The sequence below is a fragment of the Bacillus rossius genome, chromosome 15 (assembly GCF_032445375.1).
Source record: "Bacillus rossius redtenbacheri isolate Brsri chromosome 15, Brsri_v3, whole genome shotgun sequence".
NCBI classification, from domain to species: Eukaryota; Metazoa; Arthropoda; class Insecta; order Phasmatodea; family Bacillidae; genus Bacillus; species Bacillus rossius.
The window spans coordinates 35,281,746-35,299,087 of NC_086342.1; the positions used below are offsets into that span (position 1 = coordinate 35,281,746).

General features: G+C 38.3%; 1 protein-coding gene across 1 annotated transcript in view; it reads right to left on the minus strand.

The window, feature by feature from the left end:
- LOC134539674 (cytoplasmic dynein 2 heavy chain 1) overlaps nucleotides 1-17,342 on the minus strand; it is a 446,052-nt gene that overhangs the window by 281,123 nt on the left and 147,587 nt on the right. Inside the window, exons 26-33 of the mRNA XM_063381862.1 lie at nucleotides 14,898-15,037; nucleotides 13,237-13,453; nucleotides 12,020-12,250; nucleotides 8,519-8,812; nucleotides 3,680-5,217; nucleotides 3,048-3,107; nucleotides 2,683-2,831; nucleotides 305-536 (exon numbers count right to left, since the gene is read on the minus strand). Coding sequence (XP_063237932.1) covers nucleotides 305-536; nucleotides 2,683-2,831; nucleotides 3,048-3,107; nucleotides 3,680-5,217; nucleotides 8,519-8,812; nucleotides 12,020-12,250; nucleotides 13,237-13,453; nucleotides 14,898-15,037 — 2,861 coding nt within the window. The remainder of the gene's footprint in view (nucleotides 1-304; nucleotides 537-2,682; nucleotides 2,832-3,047; nucleotides 3,108-3,679; nucleotides 5,218-8,518; nucleotides 8,813-12,019; nucleotides 12,251-13,236; nucleotides 13,454-14,897; nucleotides 15,038-17,342) is intronic.

Below are 17,342 nucleotides of genomic sequence, written 5' to 3' on the forward strand. Positions count from 1 at the left end.
GTGGAGGGAGGGAAAATTTCGCGCCAACGCGACACCCAATCAGCGACGACACTGTGTCGCGCGATCACTTCTCGCTGAACGGTCGTACAGTCAAGACCTGCGTCACGCAGCTCCGCGAAACTCCAACGTTTTTCTCCGTTGCTCCATCGTTGATGGCAGTCTGGAAGGGCTTACGAGGCACGGACACATTTCAGACACTGGTAAGTGTACTTACGATTGTGAAGATAGCGAAATTATGCAATGTAAAGAACAATTGCAAGCCCTGCATTGTTGTGTACAGGTCCAGCACGGCGTCAGGCGCTACTGCACAGCACCCTGGAACGAGTCCCCTTGACAGCGCCACGGGAGGGGACATGGTGGCGGGGCGGCGAACCGTCTCACGGCCACCTGCCGCGAGATCCCAGCTGTAGACTGCACAGCTACAAGGGCGGCGTAATTTACACCACTCTCAGCTGGCGGGAGGCGGCGTCTCGGCGAGACAGTTCCTGCTGACGGCGACGGCGGTGTTCCTGGTCCGACATCGGGACGTTCCACGACTAGCGTGGGACGTCGGAGTTGGGTCCTTATACAGTCGTTGCGTATGCGGTTAGTTCAAACACACTTTCAAGGCGCACTCACACGGGCGTCCTTAATTATAGCTCGGGCTTAACTCTTAAATTTCACCTCTTCAAAACAACAATGTCCTATCTGTGCTTTCCAGTCGTAGCCTCGGGTCACCTCGATCATAACCATTCAACCACAAATAACCATTTAAAATACTAGGAAAAGTATTTAATTACAACAATTAAAAAATATATATATATTATTAGGAGGGTTTAATGTGTTTTGTTTATAACTTAAACCTATTAATATTTAATTTACCATGACCTACAGGGTAATCTGGTACCATTGTTATTGTATCGGTACTAACATACAGTAGATTCATGCGATAAATATTAGATTATATTTCTTTTGTTTACATATTTGCTCATAGACATAGCAATTATTTTCAGTTATTTTCTAGTAAACTAATTAATTTGATTACAACTAATTAGGCTTATTTACATTTTGCTCTTGGGCTTAGAAATTATATACAAGAAATTGATCACACATCAAAATACAATAATTATTTACACATTTATGTCACTATGACTACATAAATAATTGCAATGTAATTAAATGACTTATTATTACAATAATAATGATAGTTCATTTCAAAAAAAAATCATCTCATGTTATTTCATCTTATAACATAATTAATTAAATTCAAATACTGCAGACTTGCAGACAATAATAGTGTATTAATATGTTTTTGTACCATCAGTACATACTGTGTTTTCCCATAACACATATCTTCAGTGTTCAATAATTTTTTTTTTTTTTTTTCATTTCACTGTTGATGTGAAATTATAATTTCAGGATACTAGTCTGACTGATTTCATCACACTTTGTTGACACTTGTTACACACTTTGGCCACAGGCAACAACTGGGTAGCACAGAAAATCATTTCCTCTTGCTCGCGACACCAGTGTTCCATGTTCTGTATCACAGCCAGAAAAATAGACCCCAACAAGTAGATCGTTTGAAGCTTCAAGAAATAACTTTCGTGTGACAACAACAAAATTAGTGTGTGAAGTATATACAACCATGTTGTATTTCTTTCTGTGGCAAATTTAAAATAAATTAAGCTACTGCTTAATATTCAAATTTAAATTCAAGTGTTTTTATTCATTCAAAGCAAAGTGTTTTTAAATGGCTCACTATAAATAAAAATATAAGATACAATGCCAAACATAATACACATTATAACAAAAAAATGTGTGCAAATTTTTTTTTTTTTACACATATTACACAGTCAAATTCATGGCAATTTTCATTTTATTTTATTCTTCTGAAGTGAGCTTAAAAATCAGTAAGTGCTACAATAATTTCATCATATGGATAACGCAAACAAGGTAATTAGTTCATAGAGGGTTTGCATGGCTTCGTAGTTGCAAGAGTGATATGTGGCTTATTTGATATGCTGTGTGCATGCTTGCTTATGTGGACAATCAGCTGGTCAGCGAATTCTAACACATTCTGTTACACTTGGTCATGATAGCTATTCTCACACATGTCAGTGGGTATTCATACAGGATACACAGTTGTTTTTAATTCCACAGCTGACACCTGGTCATGCTCGTGTGTACATGTTGTAATGTTGACACCAACTCTGTGGTGCTAGCGCCATGCAATGCTGTATACATAGCTCTCTGGCTATACGCTGTTACACAAAATAACATCCTAGTGTGGGTGGACTATTTCACCATACCTCATCACTGGACAAACTGGCCTTACACTCGTAGGCTGCCAGTGTAGTGTATCATTAGACACTACAAACACAATAACAGCAAAAATAACATCTCATGGCTGGCACTACCATTGCTGGCATAACATGTGAAACATCACACATTTGCACTATAGGATGTCCTGTACTCTATTTACATAGGACCATCCAATGTATTCTATACAACAACTGTACATTCATGCTATCTTCCACAGTAGTATACATGATGAGTTCTAATGAGCTCTGACCAAACACATCTTTACAGATTACTGGGCTGGTTGTAGGCCCTTAAATGTGTTAGATTATACCTTCCCACAACTTGGTTGGTAACAGGGTCTTGCAGCTCGTAGCAATTTCCACGTATGATCTTGCTTACCACATATGGGCCTTCGAAGAGCAGAAACAGCTTCTTCGTCACTCGTTCCCATTTCTTGCTCACCGGAGCTGTTCTTAGAAGCACTCGGTCTCCAACTTGGAACTGCTTTACTCTGGATGAACTCTTGCGTTTTCTCCTGGCTAAAGCTTCTGCTTGTAGTCGCTTACTGATGAGGTGCTCAACCTCTTGACCGGTTGGCCATTCCGTCACATCCGTATCTATGTCTCTTTCAGGTAAATAGAGTGGGTTAATCGCCACCGACCGATCCAGACTTAGGGCTTTACTCTGAATTACAGGTCATGGTTCGGGGCGATTTAAACTGGATCCACTCTAGTATAACGGGCTGTCCCGTTGGTTGTTGCTACTTGATGATGTAGCAGGGTGGTTTCCACTTGGTGCGGTCCAGCTGCTCGATGGACCATGGGCTGCATGGGCCACAGCAGTCCGGAACTCAGTAGCAATGGGGTTGATAGGCGTATTACGCTGGAAATATCCCACGCTCTGCTGGCTGGGTGAATGATGAGATGGCGGTGGATAGGGAAATGAATATTGATGACTGGCAGGTGGGCCGGTACTACTTCTGTTTCCGCAGCCTTCCTCCTGTTCAGTCGGGACTCTGGTGTGTGGCATTCGGTAGTCATGCTGGTAGTAAGCTGTTGATGGGTAGCTGCGCTTCTGGTTTACAGGGCGGTAATCAGCTTCTCCATCTGATTCAGCAGCTCTATGCCTATAGCTTGACTTCCTGGGAGGCCGTTCCATTGCCTTCCTGTTCTGTTGCCGCCGGTCCTCATCCTCACCTTCACTGTTGCTCCTGGGCCGCTGGTTCTACCACTTCTTCTTCGGATAGGGCTTGTTCTGGTATGATTTCCTACCCTTCTTGTATCCATACTTGAAACTGTTGTTAGTAGGCTCTGACTCAGAGTATCTGGTACTCTTCTCACAGTTTATGAGATGTACATTCGCTTGTCTGTCGTCTTTGTTTCTACCTTGCCAGTACGTGTTAACTGGTCCTTGCTTTTGGTAGGCTGGCTGAGATGGCTTCTCATACTCCTCCTTGCTGGCTTGACCCTTCTGAAGGCGTTGTAATTTGTCTACTGCCAACACGTGATCACGAAACTCTGTGACATCTTTGTAGGCATGGCCAGACATTTGTATTTGGTAGGCGACAGGCAACTGTGTTAGCATGGTGGCGATGAACTCTTCGTCTGACATGACGATGTCCAAGTACCTGGTGCGTTCGTACATGGTGACTATGTGCGCCTCCAGCGAACCACCTCTCTTGCTGTCAAAACGGTCAGCATGTAGCTGAGCACGCAGATTGCCTTGTACTTTCAAGCTCCAGTACTGGCTCTTGAATTGGTCCTTGAATTGGTCGAATGAAGTAGTCTGAGTGCTTTGAAGCTCCCACCAATAGAATGCCGTGCTCTTGAGGGCAAAATTCAGACACTTTAATTTCTCTGTGTCTGTCAAGGCAAACGTTCTGGCATAATCCTCAAACTTCTTCAAGAAGCGAATAGGATTTTCTTGTGACTTGCCAGAGAATGTGGGAATAGACTCCGACCAGTGTTTGGCGGGGTGGTGCATAAGTGTGACCTGGTCCAAGTGTGCAGGTGAGCATGAACGTGGTTGAGGAGAGTGGTTGACGGCAGGTGTAGTTGCTGTAGTAGGTGCAGGCATGGTAGGGGTGAGTGATGTGACAGAAGTCACATTGCTAGGCAGCCCACCTTTCTGCTGGGTGGCCTGTAGCTGCATGGCTGCATCCCCACTCTGTGAATTCTTTTCTGCTACAGCTCTGAACTCTGCTTCCACACTATTCCATCTTGATTTTAGTAGGGCTGTTGTGTTCTCCACCTCCTCTAACCTCTCACTCAATACCTGGGCATGTCCTTGCTGCTCCAGTCTGGCCCTATCTACTACCCTCACCAATGTGGTGGTATGAGTTTCCAAATTGTCAACTCTGGATGCCTGAGTCTGGACTTGCTCTGACAGTTGAGTCATTGATTGAGACTGGTCCTGCAATCTGGTCTCTATCCTCTCTTCCAATTCAGTCAGTCCCTCTTGCAACCTGGAGTTGAGTAGATCCATCTTGCTGTCAATGTGTTGACGCATCTCTGCATTCTGGCTGTTTATTTGGCTGGTTAGGTTAGCCTGCATGTTCTGCTGTTGACTTGCTAAGTTGTTCAGGTTGGACTGCACCTCCTGCTGCTGACTGACTAAGTTGTTCAGCTGGCTGGCTGTTTGCTGTCCGATTTGTATTATCAATCTCAGCTGTTGCAGCAACTGTGACATATCTGTTATCCTAGGGGGCTGAGTAGTCATGGAGTTCACTGCAGGACCTGTGGCTGCTGCTGTCCCAGCGGTTGGCATGCTGGTTTCAGCTGTCACTACTCCCTGAAATTCCTCCTCCTCAGATTGTTCCTCATCTGAGTCGCTTGGTGACTTGGCAGGAATGGGGGTAACAGCAGGTTCTACCTGTTCCCTTGGTAAATTAATACTGCTACTGTAGGTGGCAGCATATCTGTGATCATCCTGCTCCTGAACAGGGGCAGGGTAATTGTCTAATGGAGAGGCTTCTGACTCCTCCAGCTCACTAACTTCCTCCATGGCAGCAGACTGGCTAGCGGCTCGATTACGAAGTTCGTACCCTTTTCCCGAAGACATTTTTGTAATAATATTTCAGTGTTTACAGTGAAATTCCTCTTCGAGCCACCACGTTGTGGGCCACTTTTTTTGTAATGTAATGTAATGTAATGTATTATAACAATTACTATAGTACTTATAAGTATATAAGTAGAAGTGTGCTACAATAGTATTAGTTTCCCAATGGTAGTAATATAGCTAAATACATATAACTTTGGTGAATTGGGCGCCGTTGCTATACCATCCAAACGGGTCTATTATGTTGATTATGAGTATTGAACACATACATGAAAAGGAATATATGAATTAATGAATAATAATTAATTTTAATGATTCAGATGTATGCGGCTTGTGATTGGAACATAACACATATTAATTAAATACAAAACGACAACAACGATAACACATGCCCTTAACTATAAACAAATACATACACAAAACATAACACTTCAACTGCGAATAATCTGTAATTAAAAAGGTGTTATTAAGGGGAAGTAAATATGGTGTAGATTGATAATAATAAAATTCTGGATTGATATGGATTATTGTGGCTTTCCTGGTTATTTTTATGGTGTTTAATTTTCAGGATATACGTAGGCACAGATTTATATTCAACCAAAAGTTCGTCAATTTAAACTTATCATCACTCAAAAGTTCATGTATGATAAACCGTTCAGTGTTCAAACTCTTCAACTTATTTAAAATTATCGTAGCTCAGTGTTAAAAAAATCTAAGTGCAATAAATAAATATCTTAGAATTTATTTATTATATAATGTTTTCACCTCGGCTATTAGCTCAGGGTTTGCAGGAGTTCTTCTCTAAGACCACTGAGTAGAATGAACTGTAAAGAACACTGAAATAAAAATATTAATTTATAATACTGTTCCATCAGATGTTAAAAATGTACTTAATATGGGTAATTAACTTTGCAATAATCATCAGTCTCAACATTAACATTGCATAAAAGTCCGTACCAAGGACGCTACTAAGATCAAGATGGCTACCTTTGGCTTATAGCATAAGCCTCAACTTAATTTGTTGGTAACTTATCTTTTTACCGCCTGATATTGCTGCAAACACTCACGTTCGTAGCTATCACCATACCAATTAATATTAAGTCACTGAATTTACTTGATCTTTTAAGATTATGCCAAAAATGCTAATTTAGATAAGGCCGGCGTCGGGATAGGCCCTGACGAAGAGACGCCTATTCTTACTTCTTCCTACATAACATAATTCACGGACGCATTTCCGCCCACGGCGGTATGCTATTTTACAAGATAGCCTGCGGCTGTAAACACTGCAGCCAAGAACAGGTAATCTAAATGTTGGTGATTAATAATCACATCAAAACAATATGTAAACACAATTAAATATAAGATATCTGTGGTGAGACAAAAATTACAATAAATAACAGAAGTGAAATTACAACAATGAGTTAAATATGGAATCAGGTTAGGTTTGATGATAGTATGGTCAGTTCAATGTTTATGAATGCTAAGCTGTAGCATGACAGTTCCGTAGTTTGAAGGTTCGACATATTACATTAGAAGGTTAAACAACAACATAGTATCATAATTAATAAAGAAATACATATATGATAATAAAACAATTAATAAATAGTCTTATGTTGCTGTACGCGGTACCATGTACCCGTACACTAGTATTCACATTATTTACCTATATGCTCGTAATATTTTAAGTAATCATAGCGTAATGCGCGTTTGACAGCTGAAATTGAAATAACCAAAGCCCCGGAAAAAAAAAGTTGAACCTATTTCCAGCGATATTTTTGTTAAATCGCCAATACTGTTTTTTATACGATTTTTTTTTGTCGAAGACCTTACATCACCTTTTGTTCCGAAATATTTTACAGAAAAAATATTCGATAACATTGAACTTAGCGCAGGGAACCATCTGTTGGTGAATCTTGGAAGTTCATACCACATGAATTCCCACCAAACCTCGATATAGGCTTACATAAGTGCCATCTAGCGACGGTTTTAAAACCTTTGCATTTAGAGGGATAACATTTATTGAGGTACTGCCACCTGCGGAGGAAATATAAACAAGAACACTGTTTGAATCGATACATATTTGAAAAAACCTCCATTACCCAAAATAACCTAAACTTTGTTTACCCTAAAGTCATTTGCCCTACAGGCGTTTGACCTAAATGCATTTGCCCTACAGGCGTTTGCCCTACAGTCATTTGCCCTAAAGGCGTTTGCACAAAATGTTTGATAATCCCATTCAGACGAAGCTCCGGCATTTGCCCTAAAGGCGTTTGCCCTAAAAGAAGTTTTTCGACAGTAGTTTGCCCTACAGGCATTTGCCCTACAGGCGTCTGCCCTAAAAGTTGGTGTGGTTTCATTAATACAAAACATAAGTGCTTGCCGGCGTTTGCCCTACAGTCGTTTGCACTCAACGGCATTTGCCCTACGTTTAGGGCAAACGCCTGTAGGGCAAATGATGTGTACCCGGACAAAGTGGTTATATTTCCTCCCCCCAAACTGAAATTCTGTGTATACTCCTTTTTAACTTAATCATACATTTCTGTAACTGCATTAAAACACATGTGTTTAAACAACAATTATTTTTTACATACTAAAATATTCATTTATTTTTCAGGGTATTAAATTTTTATAACATTTTTGTGCTAAATAAAACTTCTCCAGACACACATATCAACCACAATTTCATTTAAAAACATAGAGCTTGCTAACTATTAAAATTAAATGAAGTAAACTTTCTGCACATTTTCAAGATACTTAATAAAATTCTCTTGCAATGTCATATCATTGGTTTGTTTATGCAGAGAGAAAAAATTAAAAAATACTACTAAATATCTCTACTATTCACAGTAAAATAACAATTTTCTATTAAAAAGATAACATTTTTTTTTAGAGATAATTTTCACATGATATCAGTCGACAGACTTCAACTATTTGTACTTAACATGCAATTGTACAATAAAGTAAGGCATCAAATAAAAAAAACATGTTGGCAAAAGGTTGCAGCAAATTAAAATTTCGTAACTTCCAGCACAGTTACTGTTTGTTTCGCAACTTTTTTTTCCGTGGCTTATGAGACCCGTAGACATCCTTTCATAGTTTAAAACAAAACAAAAATTGAGCTGAAAATAAAACAGAGAATCTTGTCTCTTCCAGGAGCACATGCAGAATTTCATTTCTGAGAGGCGAGGGGGTAGAGAAGAAAGGCTAGTTTGTGGGAATGATGGGTTCGGGGGTAAACGGGGTGGGGAAACACTCCCACCTGGAGGGTGCCGAGGAAGGCTCGGAGGCCGCCGGAGGAGATGGCCTCCTCGCACCGGCGAGTGAACAGGACGCTCTCGGCCAGACAGAGCACCTGCGAGGGGTACTTGGAGGGGTCGGGGTCGCTCTTGGTCCGCTCCCCTTCCTGCACGCAGTCCAGCAGGAGCTGCCGCAGCGTGGACTTCATCTCGCTCGCCAGCTCCGCCAGCCACACCTGCGTCCACACACCGCACCGTCACGAGTACACCGCTTCCTCTCTCGTCGTCCTCGGGCACGGCGGCCCTAAACAATCCATTATCAGGTGTGCACTGCTGTGAAACAAAAGACCGCTCGTGCAGACGCTGAATCAATTCGGATGGTAAAGTTTTGGCCGTCACGCCCACATTTAACCTTGTAATTAAATTTTGCTTTATTGAGGTTACTGGCTTTTAGTTTTATATAGTTTTATTTTACGTATTTTTACGTTTTCCATTTTTTATTTGATGTTAATTCATCTCTTTAAATAATGGTTGTGACTGTTAATATTTTATTTTAAGCTAAGCGTTTTATTTTGTAACTATGGATTGGTAGTTACGTGATATTGATTGTGTTTCGCATGAATTCCACTTGGTGCGCTCCCGGCGGTTTGGCGATGACGTCACCGACACGGCCGGTCGGGAGTGGGAGGTATCAGCTGGAAGCGAGGACTATTGGCGGGACTCGTGTGGAGCACGCAGCATGTGACGGCGCGCGCTGAAGAGCCGGGCGGCAGCGGGCGGCTATGGGCAGGGTCAGCATGGACACACCACGCAGGGCGACAGGGCAAGGGATTGCCCGGTGATGGACACTTTGAACAAGGTAAAAAGAGGCGGCCGCATTGAATTTTTCCCTCGTGGTGATAAACTAACTGTTGCGAAGATCGTAATTTGAACTTTTCTAGTTTGGACGGAACTTTTGCACCCTTTTTGTGAGAAGAGGCCCATGTTTTTAATGTCACACATTGGTGATGTGATGACGTGTTTTTGTTAACGGTCGCCCGTTTACCCGTTTTGTGAGACACAAAAGTTTGTTTTTTAAAATAACTCGGCATTTTGGAAAATTGTAGCGACGTTTTGAGACATTGGCATAATTAGCGTATTTTCAACTGGACTTTACTAATGCTAATGACTTTCTGCAGTATTATAGAATATAGAGTGTATGCAAGGGAGTTTAGCTGCACGCACGGACTGATGTTAGTGCGTAAATTATTCATTTTTATGGAACAGTATGTCGGCGAGGCATTAGACTCTCTAGTTTATTGAGGAAGGTCAGCGAGCCGGCGGACGTCTAGAATGTTAACATAGTGGCAAGCTTGTAGTGACAAATTATTTCAAGGAAGAGAACAATTATTGAGAGCTGAGAAATACGTTTAATTCATGTTTTGTATTAGAACTTTTTATGTAGAATTTTATATAGAATTTTATATATAATTTTATATAGATTTATATATTTTTTTTTATAATTGGTATTAAGGTAGGCCATCTTGGGTTAACTTTTTTTGTGGCCACACCTCATGCCCTTCGCTGCGATCATTGAATTATTAGTAAGGCCATTGTTAAAATATATATATATATATATATATATATATATATATATATATATATATATATATATATATATATATATATATATGTTGTAATCGTTATTTATATTTTTTATAATATTTAATCGGTAATGATTGTTTTTGAGAATGGATTAAGAGACTGCCATTATTATCGCCTTTTTTTTGTAACCAAACGTGTATTGTTATATATAGTAAATGCTATTTTTTGAAAATTATCTTTTTTTAATAGTAATTACCCAAAGTCTTGCCTTTATTTGGAATTATGTTTGCTCTGCTTTGTCTGCTTTAAAGTTTTTGGCCTGACCCCTGGGCATTGGTATGGGGAATTTTTTATGGTGTAGCCTTTCATACCTTTTCATAATTTTTGGTATTTCCCTTCGCGCCCAGAGTGAGTCGGGGACGCAACCCCTCTTCCAAGTTAGAAGGAAGAAGGGTTACAAAGTTTCAATCATCCACCCTCTAGTCTCGACCCTGCTCCTAGCAATTGCTATCGTTTCCTTCAGATGAAAGCATTTCTCGGCAGTAAACATTACGGAAGCGATGAAGAGTTGGAAAACGCAGTGACCACCTGGCTTGAACTGGCGGCAGAATAGGATATCATGGGAACTCTGAAGCTCGTGGACTGATACAACAAAAGTTTAAATGTGGGAGTTGATTATGTAGAGACGTGAAGGAAGCTTCCAGTATGTAAGAGAATTTTCTCCCCCCAATAAATATTGTGTTTTTCATTTTGTAAAAAAATATACAGTCTTTATTTTATGAATGATCCTTGTATGTAGAATAAGTTGTCAATGGAAACTGTTCAAAATTTATAAATATCACCAAAGAAACACTCAAAATGTTATTTATATTTTCGTAATCTATCTATTAGGTATTTCATAGTTTTTTTTCTAAGATGGTAGGATTTTTTTAAAAATTTTTTAAATGCTGTTTTTAAAGACTTATTTTTATTTTCATCAACTGTCTTGTATTGTATTGACTAGTTATTCTACAGAATAACCCAGCATTAAAAAGGTTGCAAGAAATTTAATATTAATTTTTATGTGCATGGCTCTTGGATTAGTTTCAAAGATTATAGGTGGCCCTATAAAACAGTGAGTTTGGCTAGCACTGTTTTAGCATACCAAACACAATTGAAGGGTTCCACATCAAAATATTGTACTTTTTCTCAAAATATAAATTAATTTTTTTATTTGGCTTTGTTAGAAGCAGTCAATGCATGCATACCCTCTTTTCACACTGAACTAGTACTTAACATAATTATGACATCCAAGCAACACAACATAATAGACATCAGACATGAAAAACCACTCTGTGTAAGTACACCAACAAAAGTTGTAAAAGTATACTTAAAACTTTTTGTTGTAATACCTTTCAATCGAATATTCATCCACTACATAGTACAACCCTTTTGCAATAATAAAACATGAATGAGCAATAATCATTAAAAGAAAAAAAAAGTTTTCCTTTACTGGAGCTTAAAGTTTTGTCGAAAGTAAGGTCATAAATACAACACAAACATTACAGTTCAAGGAAACAGAAAGAATTTGACCATGGTCTAAAGCAACAATAGTCAATTACAATCTTTCCAAGAGCCAGAAATTTTTAAAACTAATCAATGTTCTATTTTTCTAGAGGATAACCAATAAAATACAACACACACATGCGATGAAGAAATGACAAATATTTTTTTCTTAAAAATAGTATTTACAAAAACTAAAAAATATATGTAGTTCAATTCGTACAATGTTTAAACTAAAGAAAAAGCAAACCATTACCAATAATAATCAACCTTTCATTCAGATAGAAACTCTTATGACAGTGCACATTACAAATTACCTCCACTTGTTGAACGAGCTTGACTTGTTTTTTGAGAGGCACTGTTTCACCATCGATAGACTTCATAGCAGTGATACAGCTGCCCTCCGCATCGAACGACACTGCATGAATACCAGAGAACAGTTTCTTCAGGTGTGCCTGGATGACGTTGTGTCGTGTTGACTGGCCAAGAATTTCCAAAAGATCTTCGTCACCCAAGAAGCAGAACCTTGGGAATGCTGACCTCTTTTCCTGGTAAATACAATATATAAGTATTAATGCAGTTTCAAAATACCTTCTTAGAGGACCCCAACAATTGCAAGTATCCTTACATAATTCCTGAGAGGAAATGTATCCTTAAATGCAACCTTGTGGTGGTTTTTCAGGGATTTGTGGTGCTCATTTTAGTGTGAGACAGTAGTCGGTAGTTGAACCACAAATGTTCTATGTAGTATTTATTTTTATGGTCTTGGAACATGTACAGCTAAAAAAAAGGCATAGAAATAAATCGCTATGACTCAGTAAACTCAAAAAAAATTACCACAAAAATGTATTTATTTTTTTTATTCACCAGGTCATTTTAATGGTGAAAACATTCAGACATCCTTTCAGGACTAATTTCTCAAAAATTTCAACCTTTATACTAAAATATTATTTGGTAAAGGCAGCGTCAGTAAAGATTGCAGTCTTACAATTGAAAAGAAGGATAAGTTTGTTAAATACCTCAGGCTGAATGACATTTTTAAGCCAATAATTTTAGAATACAGTGGAGTCCTGATAATCCGAACTTCAGTAATTAAAACGTCCGCTTAATCCAAAACTGAAATAGACTTGTTCAGCCAATTCCCCCACCAGCTGTCGAGCACTGTGACCTGTCGGTAGAACAACTTACACTACTGTGCTAGGCGGCATTCAACTCTCTAGTCACCTATTTCATCCCAAGATCTGGTTATGTTTGAACAGACCTCATAAAATAAACTATGTAATCACATGTAATAACACACATATTTGTGTAATCATACCTTATTATACAATTTAAGTTTATTTTAAGAATGATTTAGCTTAATCCAAAAAAAATGTTCATCCAATTAGGATGTGGTCCCAATAATTTGAATATTCTGGACTCCAATTGTACTATTACTATAAGCAACATGATACAGAGATACACAAATCATTTTCCTACATAACTCGGCACTTCACGCTGCTCTGGCTTGCGAAGGGGACGTGCGTGCCAGTACCTCCAGGAAGTCATTCAAGCTCTTCTGACAGCGGGACAGCTGGTCCAGCAGGGTGTTGAGGATCTGATGCAGGTTGTTGATTCTGCACAGCGACACCACCTTCTGGTCCTTCGCCACGTCCGCCATGATGTACCTGAAGTCCTGGTCGATCCTCTGGAACCGCGCCTGGTCCTGGGTCAAGGTGCCCGCGCTGAAGATGGGCTCCAGGTACACCCATCTGGAACACACGGGTTCAAACATGTTTCACAACAGTGGTTTTTGTCAATGTCATGCTGTAACCAGCTCAATTCAAAACACCAACAAAATTTACCACTGAGAGCTACACTTCAAGAAAGACATCCACTGCCGAAGCTCAAATTACATCACACTGATCCGGAAGAGTTACAGCAAAAAAACTTGTTATCAGTTTGCGACAGACTGACAAAGAATGTGAATTCTCCCCATGTTATTAAATGTGATTTTATTTGAGAAGAGAAAGACAAGTGTCATTTGTGGTGGATCAAGTAATTAATAATTTGTGCACTCAACTGTAATGTTGAATATAAGAACATTTTTTGATCCCTAGACACAATTGTGAGGATAAAACTGTTAGCAATGACGATTTTCTACAGTATTCCTTTCCTTTTACTACCTTTCAGAGTCCAAAGTTAAAGAAAAAAAAATATGGAGTTTCATATTTCTAGGTGATGCACAGAAGACCAAGAATGGGACCTATAAGATTGAGTTGAGCTCCATCCACCTGAGTATAGACTCTCGACTATGTCCTGATCAATATGAGTCATGCAGCGGGGGTTTGGATCAAACCTGCGCCCCTCACCTCATAAGCCAGACATGTTAGTGATCATGGAATGGAGGACTTCCACCTACGTAAAAACACATTCTCACAAATACCAGGTAGCAGCTTCAAATGTGGTGAGTTACTGACAAATCACATGGTTGGTTATAAATGCAAATCTAACGAACAAAGCTCATTATTTGAGTTGTACATTAATGCTTCAAACTTGGAGGACGGGTATCACCAGAGGATTTCAGGAGCCTGAAATTAAAATAAGAGCCTCATAAGGGCCCCTAATAACTGAGCACAAACTCTGTGTGCCGAGATTCAGAAGAAACTATTGATTTGAAAACTGCTCAACATATCAGAGTGGTGTCTGTTTACAAAATATACTTGAGCTATGCTAAGGGAGGATGAGTAGTTCTGATTCTGAATTTTGTTTTGGAACTGCATTTTTAGAAGAGTGAAAATAGCTGAATTGTGTTTTTTCAGAGTAATTTTTAGACATAAAATGCCTACTACAGATTCTTTAAAGCACTCAAGGGACTTGAATTACACCTTTCTTTTCATTTCTCTGCTATATAATGCTATGGTTACCACTCAAATTTCATGGTCGCCTTTGAGTTCAGAGTTTTGCACTTAGGGGTGATACTGCGCTAGAGCAAACAGCATGCGCCACACTTATCATCCTGCCTCATTAATAAAAGTATACCTCACATAGACAGGTTCATAAAATGATATTTTAACACATTTCTGACATCTTGAAGAGTCATTATCAAAACTATGGTAATATCTAACTAGTTACTATCAAAACTGTGATAATATCTCATTTTCAGAATGTTGATATTTAAAAATAATTACAGTATGATGCCCAACACTGACATACTTGCGCTGAATCTGATTCAAGCTGTGGAGAAATTCATCCAGATCTGCCAATCGCGACTCCCAGATCGAAGCCCTATCCACGAAGTTGTTGTAGTTGGGTGAGTTTTTGATAGACTGAAGCAAACACTGATTATCGCCAACCTGAAACCGCAATTACATCCACTTTATACAACAATATGACTAGTATGGCTACAGATAGGATCAAGATTATACGGTGAATTGAAATAAAACCAAAATAACACCAAAAAAAAGTCAATACAACACATAACTATAATATAATTTAAAACACTATAAAGCACCAAAATGCAAATACAATCATGAAATTAATCAGCATTTATAATCAAAACTTAACTCAAATCACAAAAACATAATATTTATTATATTAAATTTAACTAATCTAAAGTATTCAGCACAAATTTTTTACAAAAATATATGTCTAAGTAGATTGGAAAACTTAATTTTATTCTTTTTTGATCTTACAACTGTTATTAGTAAATCATGTTAACTTTACAAATTTACAATGTTGGTACATATTTCATACAAATACTTGCAGATTTACTTTTGTTCTGAGTACATCATCTATCACTCAAAATTACACTGTTTTAGTGAAATAAGTTATAAAAATTTTTATTTGTTATATGTGTTCAATAAAATGCTATATTTATCAATAAACAGAATTCATAATAAATAAAAACGATAACACCAAAATATCCGGTTTGAAAAATTAAATTGGCCTAAAAATCAAAACTATAAAATCTTGTCTCTAGCTATATGTAGACCCAAGTTTAAGACATGTAAGTTACATGCAATTTTCAATGTGTAAAACGATACAAATATCCTAGGAACATGTAAAACTAGCTCACAAATCAGATTCATATTCCTATTCTGTGTCATGTAACTTCTTTCAATTTTGACTTTAAAATAGTCATTCATATAACATACATAGTACACTGTTAATGTATGCAATATTTTTTTTTCTCCAAATTAATTTTATTATTGTTAAAATATATGCCACTTGAAGCCTACCACACCTTTTACAGCAGTATGTGTACCCTCTGGAACTATGCCCAAATCTTCAAGCAGTACTAGAAAACAACTACCTCTTGCATTAGTATTAGTGGGAGACCACTTACAAAATAATTTAAAAAAAGGGTGCTTGTAATTATGTGCACATTTTAGAAGTTATACTTCTTTGATTTAATATACTAAACTATTTTGAAATTGTGGTACGAAAATTATCACAATTTTAACTTTTCTTAAAAAAAAATATTTTACAGCACAATGAATATAGAGTTAATTATATGTATATTATACTATACATATAAGCAGAAGTACCCGATATTGTCCAGAATTTTCACTTTTTTTGGGAGTAATTCAAATTAAAAAATGTAATGTTTTACTTCAGAAATTTAAAATACTGGTGGCTAGTGTATGGGAGTATTTTTTTCTAAAATTCAAGTACAAGCAACGAGAACATGTTCATATTGTCACGTGGTTAAAAATTGTTATCATTAATTTAGTTAATTATTTTATTTGTCAGAAACAAAATTTATATCTTTTCTCTAGTTCGAGACTTGGTTTCCTCAAGCTTAGATGTTGTAACACCTTTGTTGTAATTTGGGTCTCTGCGGGGCTGGAGAGCGCGAGTCTTGCACGTATTTGTCTGGGGACACAGGCGTGACCGCGTTTCAGCCAGGCCAGCTGACGCATTGTTTGCTGCTGTTCTGGAGAAATTCGGCGCAGGCTTGTTTACCGTTCTTTTGAGGCCAGCTGGGAGCGTAGATTTGTGCAGTCGCCGTGCGGAGGCGAGTGTGGCAATCTAGCGGCCGGTTTTCTGACTACGTGGACATCCCAGCGTGGGCGCGCGCACGACCGTCATGTTTTAATAACTTTACGTGTTTGGAAAACACAGGAAAACTTCCCGTCAGGATGTTTTTCTCGTAGGGGTTTTGGGGCCAAGTAATTTGTTTAAAAGGGACGTGAAATGTTTCTTCGGGGCTGTAATCCTGTGGAAGGCTGTTATGCGGCCCGGCCGTGCATTGTAGGAGTAATGGTTAGGTGAGTGAAATGGCGTCTGCGTGATGCCTTGGTCTTAGTCTTCCGCAACTTATGTTTCTTCTTAATTAAATTTAAAATTCCCTTTTTCGTGGTAGTTGCTCTCTTAAGTAATTTTTGAACAATGGTTTACTAACTTTTAATGATGTCAGAACTAAAGTTTCCTTTTATTTTCCATTATCCACTCTGTAATTTGTTTGTATCGCGATCTTTTTCTTACATGTTTATAATGACGTTATAGAACTAAACTAAATAATTTTTAAAGTCCTTTTCGTGGTAGTGAATGTTCTTGATAATTTAAATAATGAAGTTGCGGAATAACTAAGGACGTTTGGCATCACTAGGTGGCCTGGGAGAAATGATGATAAGAATAAATAATTTTAATGTTTGT